General features: G+C 37.0%; 3 protein-coding genes across 3 annotated transcripts; all 3 read right to left on the reverse strand.

The window, feature by feature from the left end:
- Positions 1-588: 588 nt before the first annotated feature.
- LOC307156260 (uncharacterized protein) lies at positions 589-3455 on the reverse strand (the record flags this gene model as incomplete). The annotated part of the gene is made up of 2 exons (XM_079867554.1): positions 589-1889; positions 3449-3455. 2 exons carry the CDS (start codon positions 3453-3455, stop codon positions 589-591), a joined length of 1308 nt encoding a protein of 435 aa, XP_079723680.1.
- Positions 3456-6489: 3034 nt separating this feature from the next.
- LOC307155391 (GTPase IMAP family member 7-like) lies at positions 6490-10120 on the reverse strand. The gene is made up of 2 exons (XM_079865991.1): positions 9926-10120; positions 6490-8920 (listed from the first exon to the last, which is right to left on the reverse strand). Exons 1-2 carry the CDS (start codon positions 9930-9932, stop codon positions 7752-7754), a joined length of 1176 nt encoding a protein of 391 aa, XP_079722117.1. The 5' UTR covers positions 9933-10120; the 3' UTR covers positions 6490-7751.
- Positions 10121-15216: 5096 nt separating this feature from the next.
- LOC307155390 (GTPase IMAP family member 7-like) lies at positions 15217-18322 on the reverse strand. The gene is made up of 2 exons (XM_079865990.1): positions 18108-18322; positions 15217-17575 (listed from the first exon to the last, which is right to left on the reverse strand). Exons 1-2 carry the CDS (start codon positions 18112-18114, stop codon positions 16395-16397), a joined length of 1188 nt encoding a protein of 395 aa, XP_079722116.1. The 5' UTR covers positions 18115-18322; the 3' UTR covers positions 15217-16394.
- Positions 18323-18562: the final 240 nt, after the last annotated feature.

The raw sequence follows: 18562 nt of genomic DNA on the forward strand, positions 1-18562 counted from the left end.
CAACAAAGAGTTTGGAAATTTGGGTATTAGGAGTGACTCCTGTTTTCTGTACTCATGGCTTTACTCCGTCCTATGCCAATGACAGTTAAATAGACGTGAACCTAGAACTCATGTAACAGATCCCTCAAATGCAATAAGTTATGCTTTAAATACCTGAAACTATACAGTAAATGTACAGACCGCAGAGTATCATTTTAAAGGCATTTTTATTCTCAGTTATCATGTGCATTGTTTATGATCACAAGAAATTCAGCTCATATCTGCATTCTTACCAGGAAACTATATATATTCAAATGTGCATTACAAGAAGAATTTAGAAATTTGTTTAACAAATAATGATACAGCTTATATAATGTGAGGTGAAACTGTATGAAAAGAAAACCAATTTCTTTGGTCATGAAAAATAATAACAAGCTTAGAATAAAGAATCAAATATTTCATGATTTCAAATAGAAGTTAAAATTAATCAGAATACATTTTTTTTGATTTACACTAAACAGTTTTTCACACCTCTTAATGTGGCTAATCATGAATACAACTGAAGATTTGGCTCTGATCAGGTCACCGAATACACATGAGTTCAAATTATTATTTTTTATTTTCTTCTGTTTGTGTTTTACTGAAAACATTAGCAAAAATATTGTGTATGTTCTCAACCACAACTGTTGCATTCTCGTAGGTCAGGTTTGCAGCTTTGGTCATTGCGTCATACACTGAATCCGCTTCTTCTGCAGCTTTCCATCCAGTGACTCCTCCACCAACGGCTCCTACAAGAGCTGCAGCTCCGACAGCACCGGCAGCGACTGATGACCCTGCTCCTCCTGACACTAGAGGTCCTGCCACTGCTCCTCCTGCTTCAACTATTGCTCCTCCTGCTTGAACTGTTGCTCCTCCTGCTTTTTCTCCTGTTTCCACTTCCGGTTCTTCTGCTTTTTCTCCTGTTTTCTCAGCTTCTCCTCCAGGAACTGTTGCTTTTGTTTCTTCTGTCGCTGCTCCTCTTGCTCCTCCTCCTGCAGCCTTGACAACAAACGATACCACATTCAGCAATGTTCTTATGGGTAAGGTCGTTTGCAAGAAACTCAAAATGAAAGTCACCGCAACACCTGCGCCAAGAAAAGCACCAATCAGCGCCCCTGTCGTTGCTCCCGCAACCTGCTGCAGCAGTTTACCCTGAACGGTTTTCTTAGCTCTTTCTCGTTTTTCTTCTGGAGGCAAAGTTTCCTCATCCACATTATTTTCAATCTCCTCTTGAATATCTTTCTCCACCTTTTGAAGCAGCTCATTGGTGTAGCAGCCATTCTTATTCCTCATCGTGTCGATGGTTTCCAGCAGATTTTTCACCTGAACTCTGTTGCTCTTGTACCCTTGTTTACGTCTTTTCCAGTATTTGTTGTCGATGACGTGACAGCGTCCTCCACATTTATCAACCAGCTCCTGTAGTTGTGGATTGGCCTTCAGAAATTCTTCAATGGTCTGGCCTTCTAGTTGTTCACCATGAGTGAATAATATCACTGTATGTTCAAAGACAACCTCTTCCAGTGTGTTCAGACGTTGCTGTAGCGCCTCCATTTCTTGTGTTGTGTACTTTTCCACCTTTAGAACAATCACAAAGGCGTCGACACCTGGAGCGCATTCAATCAGAAAATTAATGATCTCAGGTTTCATCTTCTCATCATTACCATCTGTGTCAAAGAATGCAGGCGTTTCAAAGACTGTGATCTTTCTTCCATATCTCCTCGACTTTTTTCTTTCACATTGTGCTTTTACAGAATTATCTGAAGCTCTAGGGGTGAATACTTTTTCTCCAAGAATTGTGTTCCCAGCACAGCTTTTGCCATCTCCTGTTCTTCCCAAAAGCACAATTCTTCTCTCTGGCACAGACACACAAGCTGTGAAAAAAAAAAGTAATGAATGTAATATGAGTCTATTTAACAGTTAATGCAAGAAAAATGTTGTCAATGTGACCACTCTTAAAAATATAGGTTCTTTATTGGCATTGATGGTCCCATGAAGAACCTTTAAACTTAGGAAGTGTTCAGCTGAATTATTATTATTACTTTTATTTATTTATTTTTTTTAAAGGTGCTCTAAGCGATGCCGGGAGTCGTAACTTCTTGTTGACATTCGAATTGTTGTCAAACAAAACGGAGGCTAGCTAGACCCTCCCTCCTCCTCATGCCGTCTCCTCCCTCCTCGCCTCCCTTCCGGCATAAAGGAAAGTCAAAGTTGTCACTACAAACAATAAGTTTTACTGAATGGAGTCATTCAATGTGTAATGTCACCAAGTTAGATAAATGCTTTTATATATTGCAGAACAGAATGCAGAAAAAGAGAAACATTATCTTAAAATTGTTTTGCCACCTGAGGTTATTACTATGTTAGCTCCCAAACAAGGACGCATAATAGCATGATAACGTTAGCTTCGCGTTTCCCAGTGAGCATAAACAACGGCGGCGTCGTAAACAAATTTAGTCAAAGTTGTCAACAGCCTATAAATGAACATTCAAATTCATAACAAACAGTGGGTGAAAACAATCATTCACACAAATTGTCACCCTACTGTGAATTTGCTTGATCATTTACAATAGAGATTGATCGCTGCTAGAAACATACATGTTGTATTCACCAAATTTAACGCTGACTGAATAGTTCTAGATAATTACATTCTTGTGTTGGTTTGGCGAACATGAACGTCAGTTTGAAAAAAAATATGGATTTACCTGTTCAGCAAAAACAGAGCAACTGAATGTCGGATTGGAAGCCCTTCTGCCGGCGGAGTTCTCGCCACATTTCAAAGGTTTTTCCGATGTAAATTCAGTATTTTGCGCGTTCCTTATCCTTGTCCCTCTTCTTTGCAATTTGTTCATCTCTTTGGTTGTGTTTCAGCCATAATTCAAACTTCCCTCTTCATGCTTCTCTCTCCTCCACGCCCCCTTCATGTGTACGTACACTAACCCACCCTCAAATACTTCTTGCCAGTGATTGGCTGGAACACTGTGTGTTGTGTTTCGTGGTGCGGGTGAGCACAGTTTGTTTTTGTTGCCGTTTGGGGAGCCTGTGGTGTCCAGCGAGACCGCATTTTTTTTACAGTGTGTTCAGGGGACAGGCAGCTAGCGGATAGTGAGGAGATGTTAGCTGTATGTGACAAAAAATGTTCATCATCAAATGTGGCATCGCTTAGAGCACCTTTAAGTAAAAAGTCCAAACAGCTGATACAACACCATCCCAATCCATAAGTTGTCCACATGACTCCAGTCCATCGATTCAGTGAAGTGAACAGCTTAGAAACAAATTCATCATGAAGGCGTTTTAACAAACTCGTAACATGGTGGATGGCATTTCTTTTTTATATTTTGGGTGAACTACTTCTTTAAAGGTTATTCATGGATCCATCAATGCCAATAAAGAACCTTTACTTTTAAGAGTATATGATAATGACATGACTTACATCCCATTATCCTTGTCTGTTGATGACACCAGTGTCTGTAAGTGAAATTTGAAAGTTATTCTTGACTTTGAGGACTTCATTTTTATAAACATTCATGGATATAATGCATTTATTCACCAAGCACCATTTTTTTCAAATGTCTATTATTAGCCTATTTATTTCTATGCTGTCCTGTTGTACTATTACCAATTTAATCTGTGAATCTGAACTATATTCACTGTACACCACTCACATATACAGACAAAATAGCTTTATTTGGCGGCTACTCAGATGTCATAAAATGTAATAAATCTTTTTACAGATCAACTTTGCTCTTTGCAGTTTTATGGGTGGGTTAGATGTAAGCTGTGCTTTTTCCCTGTAAACTCTGTTCATTTTTTATTTATTTTTTTATTTACCATATTATAAATAGCACTGTCAAGGGGCTCAGAAATCCTTTGCTAACACATAAAATCAAAATTCAATCAAATTAATTTGAGATTTTACAGATTACATAAATAAATGTCTATGCTAATTTGCCCTGGTAAAACTTCACACAACACTGTCTGTTAATGGTGTAAAAAATGTAAAGTACTTACATTACTGTTTTACCGTCTTTTCTTTGTGGAGAGGTTGCTGATTGCTGGCTAAAACCAAGATCTAGCTTTCACTTTCATTTATTATCAAGTTAATATTTTTCTTATCAATAAACACACCCAAAAAACATGTGTAACTGTTTCATATAACATCTTAAAGGGGTCATATAATGGTACATGCACTTTTACAAGTTGATTGTACTGAAATGTGTGTTGGCAGTGCCTGTACACAACCATCATAACATTATAAAAATCCATCCAGTGTTTTTTTTTTTTTTTTTAATTTTCTTATATGTTTTCCCTGTCTCAAATCAAGCTGTTCGACCGTGTGGCGTCACACGGTCGGACGCCCCTCCCACAATTGTTGATTGACAGCAGCGTTTCAACACAGACCCGCCCCGAGCGAGCTGTCATCATAGTTCGCCATTGTTGATATGCTGGAGCAGTCTATGAGCAGAATGGCGTCTAAGCGATTGTGGTGTTCTGTTCTTGGGTGTAATAACGAACACAGCATCATTATAATGTTCCTAAATCCGAACCATTGAAGACGCAGTGGCTGAGTTTTGTTTTCGAAGGGAATATTCCCCACGATCAACGTCAATGCTTTCTCGTTAGAATAACAGCTTTGGCCTTGAGTGAGACAGGTATGTCGCAAATGAGCTCTGTAATAAAGTTTTAAAATATAATAGATGAAGAAAAGATTCTGGTCAATATCGACGGATGACATGTTTTAATGATGGACTGAGTCACTTAATGTGTTTTAATGTGGTTATTTTTGTGCATATTCGTAGTTGTTGTGTTAATGAGCTGTTTATGGGTTGGTTTTAAGTTACCGCCCGCGCCAATTTTAAACGGCGGGGTTCTTTGGTAATATTAGTTCTTGAATATAATTTAAATGATGCATTATGTTTATAAAACATCATGCAGCTGACTTTGTCAAGAGTATATTGTCTTTTCATGTCTAAAATTGTATATTTGTAGCCATGTGATCAGATAGTGTTAATGGGGGCAGAGGTGTTTACAGACTGCTTTTAGCAGCTGTTCCCAGACAGACTGATAAAGTCAGATAGACCATATTACAGTAGTTTAAACACCATTAGACCTCAGTAAATCACAGCACTTACTGTATATTATTAATGCATTCATAAATAACAACATTATAGCAATGCAGGTTCCATCTTTATTCATGGAACTATACAACTGATTAATTAATATGTTCAAGTCAGTCTGTGATAAATTATGAGCATGCACATTGAGAAAGCAAATAATATGTATAACTATAAATGTTCTTAAAATTCAGTAGGTCTAAATGAGTCTTTATAAATATATTTATAGAATAGTACTAATTGCTCATCAATAAGTATAAATGCAATGGAGCTATAATTCATTATAGGAATGGACTTCATAGAAAGTGTTAAAGTCTTTATTAAATAAAATTAACTTATTTGACACAATAAAACAATGCAAATAGTTGATTGTTGACTAATATGTTTTGGTACTCATCAGTGATGTATTTATTATTATAAAATAATATTTTTTTAAACTAATAAATAGATCACTGATGAGTTATACAATATGTTTTATATGATAGGCCTATTATATTTCTGAAATGGCGAAAGAAGAAAGTAAAATTATATAGGCCTAAGTAATAGCCTACAGTAGATGGCGTCGTCATGTGATTAATTCAAACCAGTGAGACTGCTGGACCTTTGCATCGCTAAGCTGTCATTCTGGATTCGACTGGTACCGCCCAGCTTTGCTCCGAACAGGTAAGCTTTTTTCAATTTGCATAGTAATTTGAGTTTTCTATTAAAATTAGTGAATCAGGTCAAAATGGTAACAAATTAATTAATTGGTATTAAATTACTCTCATTTTAGGGTCTATCTGATTATGAATAGGCTGTACAATATAGCTATTCTGCTGCAGTTTAAATGATAAACGGTTATAATGGTCGACTAGCTGCTCAAACAGTCTGTTTTCTGGTCATCTCTGAGGTAATTTATACTTTAAAACTGCATTTAAAGTTTTAAATAGCGACATAAACGAGGATTTATGTAGCTTAAATACATTACGTAGGTAGATCTCGTTACATATGATTATGACTGTTCATAATTGATAGACATCGATATGCACGCAGACAGACAGCAAATCATATATTTACATATAATGTTACACATGCTATGTATTTTTACAAAGCTATGGTCATATTGCTATCATGCTAACATGACCTAAAAATAATATAATTTACAATTATAACTTTAATTGATAACTGAAATGAAATCAACCATCTGTAATATTTAATTATTAAAAGAGATAACGGAAGTAAAACATTTAGGACATTAAATCATATTCACATTAAATATGAATGTAATTTCTCTTGAATGTATACATTTCATCAGCACGTTAATCCATACAGAGCAAGATTTTACTCAAATATTAATTTGTTTCTTTTCTCCCTTTTCCTTGTGTGTAATCAGATCATTGGTTCTGCTACTGTATGTAAGTATAATGTTTGAATGAATCACTGTCTGATACATTCTCAGTTTTTGCATTGTAAATTTGTCATAGACATTTACAAAAACTTTCTTTGCACCATACAGTATAACTATTTTCATAAACATTTTGCTTGTTTTCTGTTAATATTTTGGCTATACATTTTTTTTATGAGATGATCCTCACCCACTTAACACATACTGTATTTGTCTGTATATGTGTAGCCTACATTCTCAGATGTAATTGTACATATTCATGAATACAAGTTTTAAACTGGGTTTATATCATAAATGTTGTTTGTTTTCTCTCTTTTCAGTATTTATTGCCATCTAGTCCTTATTGCCGAATTGAGCTCTAACCCCAGTTAAGCAGAGCTGAACCAGTTGATCAAGGTCTTCAGGATCAGCAGAAACTACAGGAAGGCTGGAGCTAAACTCTGCAGGACATTGGTCCTCCATGACCAGGACTGGACAGCACTGCTGTAAGTAGGGTCGGGTATCGTTTCAATTTTAACGATTCCAATTTCGATTCTGCTTATTGATTCCAATTAGAGAAAAAGTCTTATTGCAAAACATTTAATTGTAGCTGAATATCCTGAACAAAAATCAACAGGCTAAAGAACACTTTGGCTGTGATTTAAAAATACCATAGAAAAACTAATATAAATTTCAAGTATTATTAAAGACAAGTAAACACTCAGTAATAAAAAATAAATAAAAAATAGCAACCGAAACAAATAGACACAACTGAACAATGATACGATTGAAATTAACAGTGTTTTAAGATTTTCAGTAGAAACTGTAATTAAATGTAAAATAATACTGCACTTTATAAAAATAAAAAAATTATATACATTCCAAATATAGTTACAACAGCTATTCAGTCAAGAATGAGTGAATTTTCCCTTTGTCTTTTGTTGTTTGATTAGTGTTATTATAGAGATGACTGCTGTCAATTTAAGAGTTGCCCAGTATAGTTACACACGCCTGCAGCACAGAAAACAGCGCGTGAGACAACTCTTTATGCTCTTGAATGGTTTAAAATCACATTCCAACCCTGGTCCAACACCTGAACCAGCTAATCGAGCCCTTTTGGATCACTGACTAGAAAGTCACAAGCAAGTGAGATTGATCAGATCTGGACATAAACTCATAAAGCACATAAAGCTTTGGATAAAGCACATACAACAATGATAATATAATCTATTCCATAAATCACTAAAAACTGTTGTTCCCTAATCAGTGGTGTTGTCCTCCTCGTTTAACAGTTTCTGTGCCACCATCGCTGCACCTTTGGCATTCTCATAGTTGAGTTTGGCGGTGTTCTTTATTGTCTCACTCACCGAATCGCCCTCGTCTGCTGCTTTGTATCCAGTAATTCCTCCTCCGATCGCTCCGGCAAAAGCTGCAACTCCAAAAGCAACGCCTGTAGCTGCAGCGAGACCTGAACCAGCGAGTCCAACACCAGCTCCTGCAGCAACAATCCCAGCCTTCACCGCTGCTGCTCCTGCTGCTATTCCCGCTGCTCCGGCGGCTCCTGCTGCCGCTCCTGCTTTCATCACTCCGGGAATGTCGCCGGCTTTCATTAAACTCACAACAGCTGCCACTGCGACACCGATACCCAGAAAAGCACCGGTCAGCATCCCTGTGGTCACTCCCGCAAGCCGATTGAGAAGTTTTTTGTGCACAATCTTCTTCGCTAACTCTCGCTTCTCTTCTGGCAATAAATTGACCTCGTCTACGTTCTTCATCTCCTCTTGAATCTCTTCCTCCACTATCTGAAGCAGCTCATTGGTGTAGCAGCCGTTATTACTGTCCTTCAGCTTCTGTTCGATGGTCTCCAGCAGATTTTTCACCTGAACTCTGTTGCTCCTGTATCCCATTTTTCGCCTTTTCCAGTATTTACTGTCGATGACGTGACAGCGGCCTCCGCATTTATCAACAAGCTCCTGTAGCTTTGGACTCATCTTCACAAATTCCTCGATGGTTTGACCTTCCAGCTGTTCGCCGTGAGTGAATAAAACCACTGAATGACTGAAGGTGTCTTCTCCACAACACTCCATGATTTTATCCACAATCTCCGTTTCTTGTCCCGTGTATCTCCCAACCTTCAGGACGATAGTGAACATGTCTGGACCCGGAGAGCTTTCGATCACGGATCTAATGATCTCGGATTTGATGGTCTCCTCATCCAGTATGGTGTCAGAGAGTCCAGGAGTGTCAATAACGGTGATCTTTCTGCCATTGACCTTCCGATCTCCACTGACGCATTCAGCCGTCACAGACTCAGGTGAAGCTTTACTCTTGAAGACTTGCTGTTTGAGAATCGTATTCCCGGCGCTGCTCTTGCCATCTCCGGTTTTCCCAAGAAGCACAATCCTATTCTCAGGCTGAGACTCTGAAGCTGTTTGAGAAATATGTTGTTGTTAGTAAAAAAATTAAAAAAAAACTACAGATTTAAATGATTTCTTGAACATATAACCATAGTTAAAAACCAAGAAAGAAATATAACCAAGAAAAGAAAAAAGAAAAAATCAGTCTTTGATTATGCTCATCATTGAGATAAAAGTTGAGATTATTACACAGTCATTTTTTTTACATCAAATGACATAAGTATGCGATAAAAATCTAAATTATGTCATACTCATGATTATGCCATAAAATATCAAAATTATGTCATGCTAACTCAAGATTATGGCATAAAAAATCTAAATAATGAATGAAACAGATAAAATTAAAATTACATTATTACATAAGTAATGACATAAAAAGTCATAATTGCGGTGAAAGAGATTGACATTAGTCATGTCATAAAATAAAAAAATTGACATCTCATATCATTAAAAAGTTGAGTATATGACATACTAAGTCACAATTGTAAGACAAAAAGTTGAAATTATGATTACACATGCATTACAAAAGTTGTCAGTCTCATAAAAGTTGAAATCAGCCATAAAAAGTCTCTAGTCTCAGAAGCTATTTGAAAAAAAAATGCTGTTGTTATTAAAAGGAATTGTTTTAATCAGGAATTGTTTTACTCAAATCTACAGACTTGTATTGTCTTTCAAGCATATAAAAAGAACATTTAACCCTATTGATTTTCATTGTAGGGAAAATGTTAGACATTTGTCAAAATAAAGTCTGTTATGTTTAACTGCAGAAATAAAGTCCTACAGTTTTGAAACAAAATGTGGGTGAATAAATGATAATAGCATTTTCATTTCGGGGTGAGCTGTCCCCTTAAGAGTGGTAGTGTGGTCTGATTTTCTAAAGGTTAAAAACTAGTAGCTTTTATGTTAAATATAGAAACACTTGCTATAGTTCAAAGTCAAGGATCAATAAACACTTTAAAATCATGTTTTAGAATAATGATTTGATGAAAGGCATATTTTTTAAAAGGTTTTCTTACCTCCCATGTTCTTGTCCTGTCTTCAACTGAGGTGCTTCAATGTATAAAATTATGTTGTATTAATTGTTTTCATCTATAATCTTATCCAGTTATGGTTCCTGGTGCTCTATATGATAAATTAACAAAAGCTACTATAAACACATGTCATTTGAGGTGTATCAGCGAACAGCATGGAGAGTTTCACTGCTTAAAACACCTTTGAATGAGTCATGTGACACCACAGATGAGCCACAGGAATAACCAGAATAACTAGTTCTCTGAATGTTTTCTGGAACCTCCTACTTCTACACACCCTCATTTACACAGCAAATTCTTTCAAAATCAAAGCCATGAAATGCTTACTGTGAGATAAACACATGGCAAACATTGTCGAGTTACTTCTTGGATGTCCTGCCTCTAACTCAAAAAAGAGCTTAGTCAACCACGGACACAGGGATCATCTCAAAAATGGCTTTTACTTTCAATCTTCAATAAAGTTGGTAAAATCTTAGTTGATTTGCAGTCTGTTGATTTCCATTCACATCACAATTGATTATAACAGATGAGCTTAGTTTGCCGTTAGATTAGTAACTTGAAACAGTCATTCCTTTAGTAGAAAATGTTGGTTTAAGCTCAAGCCCAAATTAGGTTCATAACCTTTAAAGAAAAAAGAATAAAATGCCTAATTACAATCAATACATTTGACACCCTATGCATTAACACAATATGCACATTTTTAACAGACTTTTAAATACACATATGAATCGTATGCACTCTAATGCAACCTTATCATACCCAATATAAATTAGTAAAATGTCTCAAAACACGTAAACATTACAAATAACACACAAGATGGCATTCATCTGAATCTAAATTGGCATTAAGCTTGTTCAAACAGTCTCGGCAGCAGCGTCTCGGGTTGACTGATCACTGATGTGCATCCAGTCTCTGTCGTCCTCATTCATTTATAACTCACAACTCTTTTCAATCACAAAGTTCTTTAATCAAAAGGAGACATTGTGTAACTGGATAAAAACCACAGGACAATTTTTTCCGCCCGTGTTTGGCGTTCAATTTGCCCTAATTACAAGCGCACATGATACAGATTTCCCATGAGTTGAGTTCGGCTGTTTCCGACGGCGCTTTCGACGGCATTTTGCTTGTTATCTGTTAATATTTTGGGTATACTTTTTTTTTTTTTTCCAAACGAGATGATCCTCACCCACTTAACAAATACTGTATTTGTCAGTACAGTGGTGTCATGTGTAGCCTACATTCTCAGATGTTATTGTAAATATTCATGAATCAAAGTTTTAAACTGGGTTTATATCATTAAAATGTTGTTTGTTTTCTCTCTTTTCAGTATTTATTGCCATCTAGTCCTGATTGCCGAATTGAGCTCTAACCCCAGTTAAGCAGAGCTGAACCAGTTGATCAAGGTCTTCAGGATCAGCAGAAACTACAGGAAGGCTGGAGCTAAACTCTGCAGGACATTGGTCCTCCGTGACCAGGACTGGACACCACTGCTGTAAGTAGGGTCGGGTATCGTTTCAATTTTAACGATTCCAATTCCTATTGCGATTCTGCTTATGCTGGGTACACACCAAAAGATTTTTTTACATCTTATAAGATTTTAAAAATGTGATAGACCACAAACATGAGGACAAAAAATCCTAGATTTAACCGTTTTGCTCCTATAGTGTGTGGTGTGCCATGATGTGACAGACAGCACACCACACACTAACAGATTTTCAACCAGTCTCGACTGAACACAGGAAATCTAGCAAAATCTTGCGAGACTTCTGAATAAGCATTGCGGACGATATGCAGGAAGAAATTGCGATGATATTGTTTGGAATGATTTTCACAGAACACGTTATATAAACATTCGTGCTGTTGCCACAAATCAACAAGCTGATCCTCCATCTCTGCTGTCCACATCAATTTCACTTTGTGCTGCGCCATGACTGCGTTTGTTATGCTTCTGTCTTCCATCATCTGGCTTTCTGATTGGATATTGTTTTGTTTCACCTGATAATCTCCAGAGCGTGCGCGAGTTTGTCCTCGGGGTTCCCCACACATCAGGATTTCTGATCATAAATATGCAACATGTTGTAATTGTAGCTGAATATCCTGAATAAAAATAAACAAGGCCAAAGTACACGTTGCCTGTGATTTAAAAATACTATAGAAAAACTAATATAAATTTCAAGTATTATTAAAGACAAGTAAACACTCAGTAATAAAAATAACATTGCACTTTATAAAAAAAAATATATACATTCCAAATATAGTTAAAACAGTTATTCAGTCAAGAACGAGTGAATTTTTTCTCTGTCTTTTGTTGTTTGATTAGTGTTATTATAGAGATGACTGCTGTCACTTTAATTGTTGCCCAGTATAGTTACACACGCCTGCAGCACTGAGTCCAACACACCTGAACCAGCTAATCAAGCTCTTTTGGTTTACTGACTAGAAAGTCACAAGCCGGTGAGATTGATCAGGGCTGGACATAAACCCTGCAAGACAGCGCACTTTGAGAACCAGAGTTGAGAACTTCTGACATACTAATTAGTCAATAATCACTGAAGAAAAATGAATACATTTTAATTTGTATAGATTTATACAATATTTACTTATATTCAGTTGTCTTCTCTCTTTTCTCCTTTGTGATTGTGTATCAAACACAGCTAAATGAACCCAAAGGCCACTCAGATACAGGTCACTGCACCTTTGCTGTGCAAGTATATTTTTGACTGTCGGACACATTCTCAGTATTTTCATTTTAATAAAAATGACATATTCATGCTGCAAGTTAGTCATCAATGATTTCTTAAAGGGGTGGTTGATTATGATTTCACTTTTTTAAAGGGTAACTAAACCCTAAAAACAACTTTTTTTAGTTAATGATCTGTAAGACTGGGGCTTTATTAGTGCTGTTCATTGATTCGAGTACATTTTTTGACATTTGGGTGTAAAGTGTTTTAATTCTACAATATATGGTGTAAACACATCTGAGTGCTGCCCTCTTCAGGTTGAACGGTGGCTACTGCAGTTGAATTTTCCTATTGGATGTTGCGTTACTGCCTGACGTAAGCAGGTTCCAGCTCACCACGCCCTTTGCAGCCCCTGGTATAAAAACATCATGTTTCGTCAAAACCACTGTAGCGAGTTACGAGTCAGGAGTTGGAATTTGGAGTATTGAAAATGATCAGGAAAGCTTATATTAGCATCTAGTTAGCATAGCATTTATATAGTTATTTAGATTATTTCGTGTAGCCTATGTAGTTAATTTGCAGTTAGTGTAGTATTGTTAGAAGCATAGTATTGCATCAGTTAGGAAAGCTTCAAGTTAGGGTAAATCTTTATCTGTATTAAAGGTACAATATGTAAGAATTTTGCATTAAAATATCCCATAATCTCAAGGCCAGTGTTATATATTTTGTTAAGTTGATTACTTACAACATCCCAAATGTTTCCAACTATTTTTCAATCGTGAGAAAATTGCGATTTTAACCAAGGAAACGGGGCGTTAGAGCTGGGAGTCGCCAGTCAATTGCGTCATATCCGCGTTACCCTCGGTTTCCGCTCGTACTGCGTGGAGTCCTGGACAAATGCGGAAGTTGTAGTTGTAGCGTCTATCAAGCAACACACGTTAGCTTGTTTCTTGCAGTCGTTATGGAACACAATTATTCTTTACTGATTGCAGCTGGTTCTGTCGACAAAGCATGCTTAATTTTATATTTTCCAAATGTAGCATTCGGTAATAGTTATGTTTATGTAAGGGAAGTATTATTGCTTTAGGTTTGTGTTTAGTTTATTGACATTGTTTATCACGTCTGGTGTTTATGGCCATGTAAATAAATATAGCATGTGTTATACATAAAGATTAATCAGTATTTTGGCAAATTATGTGGGTATGTTCGAATGTACTTTTACAACAATTGTTTAGAACACGTAAAACTGCGCCGCATTATCACAACAATGAATTTGACATACAGTAACATCTATGATAACCAAGTTAGTATTAAACCTTACTTTTCTTGCGGTTAATTCATTTTAATGAAATAAAAGTATGATGAGGTTCAAGAGACAGGAAGGAAGAAGACAGGGGTCGGCGTGACTGGGACTCGTACTTTATTAAATAAAGCAAAACAAACAAAAGTCGTGCACAACGCGCATTCACCGAGGCAACCGCGACGGCACAAAACAGTTCAAAAACGAGAGCTCGGATCCAACGGTTTTCTTTCTCTGCGTCCAATTTTCTCTTCAGTCTCTCTCTCGTTCCAGCGCGCGGTTCATAAGCGGTCTCTCCACACGGATCACAGCAATAAGACACAGGTGTTCGTCATTTGCACTTGATCTACTTGCGTCCCGCTCGTCTCTTCTCTCTCCCATTACAGACCGCGCTGAACCACGTCCCCCTCGCCACAAAAAGCATGTCATTATAAAAATATAACTTGGCCTCATCCATGAACATGATTTTTCGATTCCCCTCTGACTGATATACATCCACGGTGGAGTTGAAAACGACAGTTCCCATCATTCCACGCTCCTTCACACCGTCATCAAGCTACGCCGCTGTTGTTGTTTGGAATGTAGCGCCCTCTAGCGGCCAAAAATTATTGCATATTGTACCTTTAAGTACAGTGGTTAGGATGGGACGTAGGTGTAGTGTTGCTGGTTGCAACAGCACTGTTTGCGCTGTAAAGCGATGCAGTGCCAAACGCTGCTCCTCCTCCATGGACTCCATCACTGCAGCGGCGTTTTGATGTGAGTGAGCATATATTTTTAGTCACAATTTATGTTCCTTCCTATTAGGGTAAAGTTAATCCTCGGGTCGACGAACGCGCCGGCTCGTTTTGCTGGATTTTTTCACATAACAGCAAAATAGACTTAAAATACTATTATTTATGTTTTACTATTATTATACTATTATTCATTATGGGCATACAGACTTAAGAAATATGAAAAAATAAACTGTTAAATGTCTACTTTTTCCACTTACATTCGAAATAAAACATTGTGCTTTTGTAAAATAAAGAAAATAAACAGGGTGTGCTTTCTGCCTCTGCATCTCCGTGAACTTTTTTTCTGGAGTACGTCTCTAAACTTGCACAAAAGATAGAGATGTCAGTCGTTCTCATGGCAACTCATCTGCGCCTACAGAGAGCGCGCGCTATTGAAACGAGTCTCAGGTGCACGCACCCCCCCCCCCCTCCCCCATTGCATTTTTTTCTGTAGAATGCAAAATAAGATATTTTGAAGAATGTTTAATCTGTTTTGTCCATACAATGAAAACGGCATTGGATACCATTGAGTTTTTATTGCATTGAAAAACAATGAGTAATTATTCAAAATGTCATCTTCCACAGAATAAATCATGCAGGTTTGGAATGACATGAGGGTGAGTGCAAGTTGACAAAATTATTTTTTACATTGTGTTTTTGTAAATTGTTCTCATGCTCAGTTCATCATGCCCTCAATTCATTCACTCTCAGTATGTTTCTCTCTCAACAGCACAGCCTAAATTTGTTTTTAATATTAATAAACAGCATATTTTCAGGAACTCAAATTTTTCTCAGGTTTCTCCAGTCAAAGTGCATTTAAAGGTTTTTAAAGATTATCTGTTCCCTGAGGTGGAAATGTCCTAACCCTTGGGGAAACACAAGTGTATAAATTACACTTGGGACAACCCCTTTTTTATTATTTTTTTTTTTTTGTTGATTTATTATGTTAACATTTCAACAGTTCATATTGTTGAGAATGGTCCTGCACCTTCCACAGACAGTATACACATTTAAATACATTTAGACCACTTAGTGATTGCTACCCGGATGTGAAGAGACTTTCAACCAGCATAAAAATGTTTCTGGAACAAATCACCTGCCGTGAGAAAATGTACTGAATGTGATGGGAGATCCAGCCATTGTAATGCAGGCGAATATTATATTGTAAATGTGACCTACACAAATAACAAAAATTACAATTCTAATTTATAAAAACAACAAAAAATATACTTCATAATAAATAATATAATGGGACTGCATCTTCATATAATTAGAGAGAACTAAAAACAAATCCCCATGCATTATTTAGACAAAAGTGCAACAACAAAGATAATATAATCTTAGTAATCATCAAGTTTTAGTCATAACTACAAAACTGGTCTGTTCGCTGAGTAAAACTGTTTTCTCTCTCTTTTTTTTTTTTAACAAGTCTGTGTTTATTTCTGTGCCTTTTCACTGCACCTCATAAATAATACTTTAAAATAGTTTATTATTGTTTTTTTATTATTAGCTATTATAATTCTCATTAACTTGCAATTAAACCAACACTTTCTAATAAATAATATAATGTGACTGCATGTATACATGTAATATAGTAAGAGTTAAAAACAAATACCCATGCATTATTTAGACAAAAACAATAAAGCGCATACAACAATAATATAATCTATTCCATAAATCACTAAAAACTGCCCTGTTCCCTAATCAGTGGTGGTGTTCTCATTATTTAACAGTTTGTGTTGATGTTTCTGTGCCTTTTTCGCTGCACCTTTGGCATTCTCATAGTTGAGTTTGGCGGTGTTCTTTATTGTCTCACACACCGAATCGCCCTCGTCTGCTGCTTTGTATCCAGTAATTCCTCCTCCGATCGCTCCGGCAAAAGCTGCAACTCCAAAAGCAACGCCTGTAGCTGCAGCGAGACCTGAACCAGCGAGTCCAACACCAGCTCCTGCAGCAACAATCCCAGCCTTCACCGCTGCTGCTCCTGCTGCTATTCCCGCTGCTCCGGCGGCTCCTGCTGCCGCTCCTGCTTTCATCACTCCGGGAATATTGGTGGCTTTCAGTAAACTCACAACAGATGCCACTGCGACACCGATACCCAGAAAAGCACCGGTCAACGTCCCTGTGGTCACTCCCGCAAGCCGATTGAGAAGTTTTTTGTGCACAATCTTCTTCGCTAACTCTCGCTTCTCTTCTGGCAACAAATTGACCTCGTCTACGTTCTTCATCTCCTCTTGAATCTCTTCCTCCACTATCTGAAGCAGCTCATTGGTGTAGCAGCCGTTATTACTGTCCTTCAGCTTCTGTTCGATGGTCTCCAGCAGATTTTTCACCTGAACTCTGTTGCTCCTGTATCCCATTTTTCGCTTTTTCCAGTATTTACTGTCGATGACGTGACAGCGGCCTCCGCATTTATCAACAAGCTCCTGTAGCTTTGGACTCATCTTCACAAATTCCTCGATGGTTTGACCTTCCAGCTGTTCGCCGTGAGTGAATAAAACCACTGAATGACTGAAGGTGTCTTCTCCACAACACTCCACTATTTTATCCACAATCTCCATTTCTTGTCCCGTGTATCTCCCAACCTTCAGGACGATAGTGAACATGTCTGGACCCGGAGAGCTTTCGATCACGGATCTAATGATCTCGGATTTGATGGTCTCCTCATCCAATCCGGTGTCAAAGAGTCCGGGAGTGTCAATAACGGTGATCTTTCTGCCATCGACCTTCCGATCTCCACTGACGCATTCAGCCGTCACAGACTCAGGTGAAGCTTTACTCTTGAAGACTTGCTGTTTGAGAATCGTATTCCCGGCGCTGCTCTTGCCATCTCCGGTTTTCCCAAGAAGAACGATCCTTTTCTCAGGCTGAGACTCAGAAGCTGTTTGAGAAATATGTTGTTGTTAGTAAAGGAATTTACTATTCCATAAAAAAAAAAAAAAAAAATTATGAAGTCATATCTAAATGATTTCTTGAACATATAACCGTAGTAAGGGGGGGGGGGGAATCATGCTTTTGATTATGCTTATGATTGAGAAGTTTAAATTATTACACACCAAGTCATATTGATGACAACAAATACCAAAAGTATGCCATAAAAATCTAAATTATACCATACTAACTCATGATTTTGCCATAAGAAATCAAAATTATGATTATGGCATAAGTCAAAATAATGAATGAAGCCGATACAATTGAAATTAAATTACCATTTACATTTTTTAATGAACTGTCCCTTTAAGACACGTAGAATGATCTGAATTTTAAAAGGTTAAAAACTCTTAATAGCTTTTTATTTTAAATATGGAAACACTTGCTATAGTTCAAAGTCAAATATTAAAAAATACTTCAAAGTCATGTTTTAGAATAATGATTTGATGAAAGGCATATTTTTTAAAGGTGTCATTTCTTACCTCCCATGTTATTGTCTTCTCTTCAAAAGGTGCTTCAATGTATAAAATTATGTTTTATTAATTATGTTTTCATCTATAATCTTATCCAGTTATGGTTCCTGATGTTCTATATGATCAATTAACAAAAGCTATACTATAAACACAAATGCCATTTGATGTGTATCAGCGAACAGCTTGAAGAGTTTCGTGCTCAAAACACCCTTGAATGAGTCATTTGACACCACAGATGAGCTACAGGAATAACCAGAAAGACTCCTTTTTGTTGTTGTTGTTTTTCGGAACCTCCTACTTCTACACACCTTCATTTACACAGAAAAATCCTTCAAAATCAAAGCCATGGAAATCTTACTGTGAGATAAACACATGGCAAACATAATGTCAGCTCAGTTATTACCAGGAAAAGAACACAACACACTGAAGTATAAATGATTGACATTACCTTAGCAGGATTCATA

Source organism: Squalius cephalus, assembly GCF_949319135.1.
Source record: "Squalius cephalus genome assembly, chromosome: 3".
In the NCBI taxonomy this organism is placed as follows: domain Eukaryota; kingdom Metazoa; phylum Chordata; class Actinopteri; order Cypriniformes; family Leuciscidae; genus Squalius; species Squalius cephalus.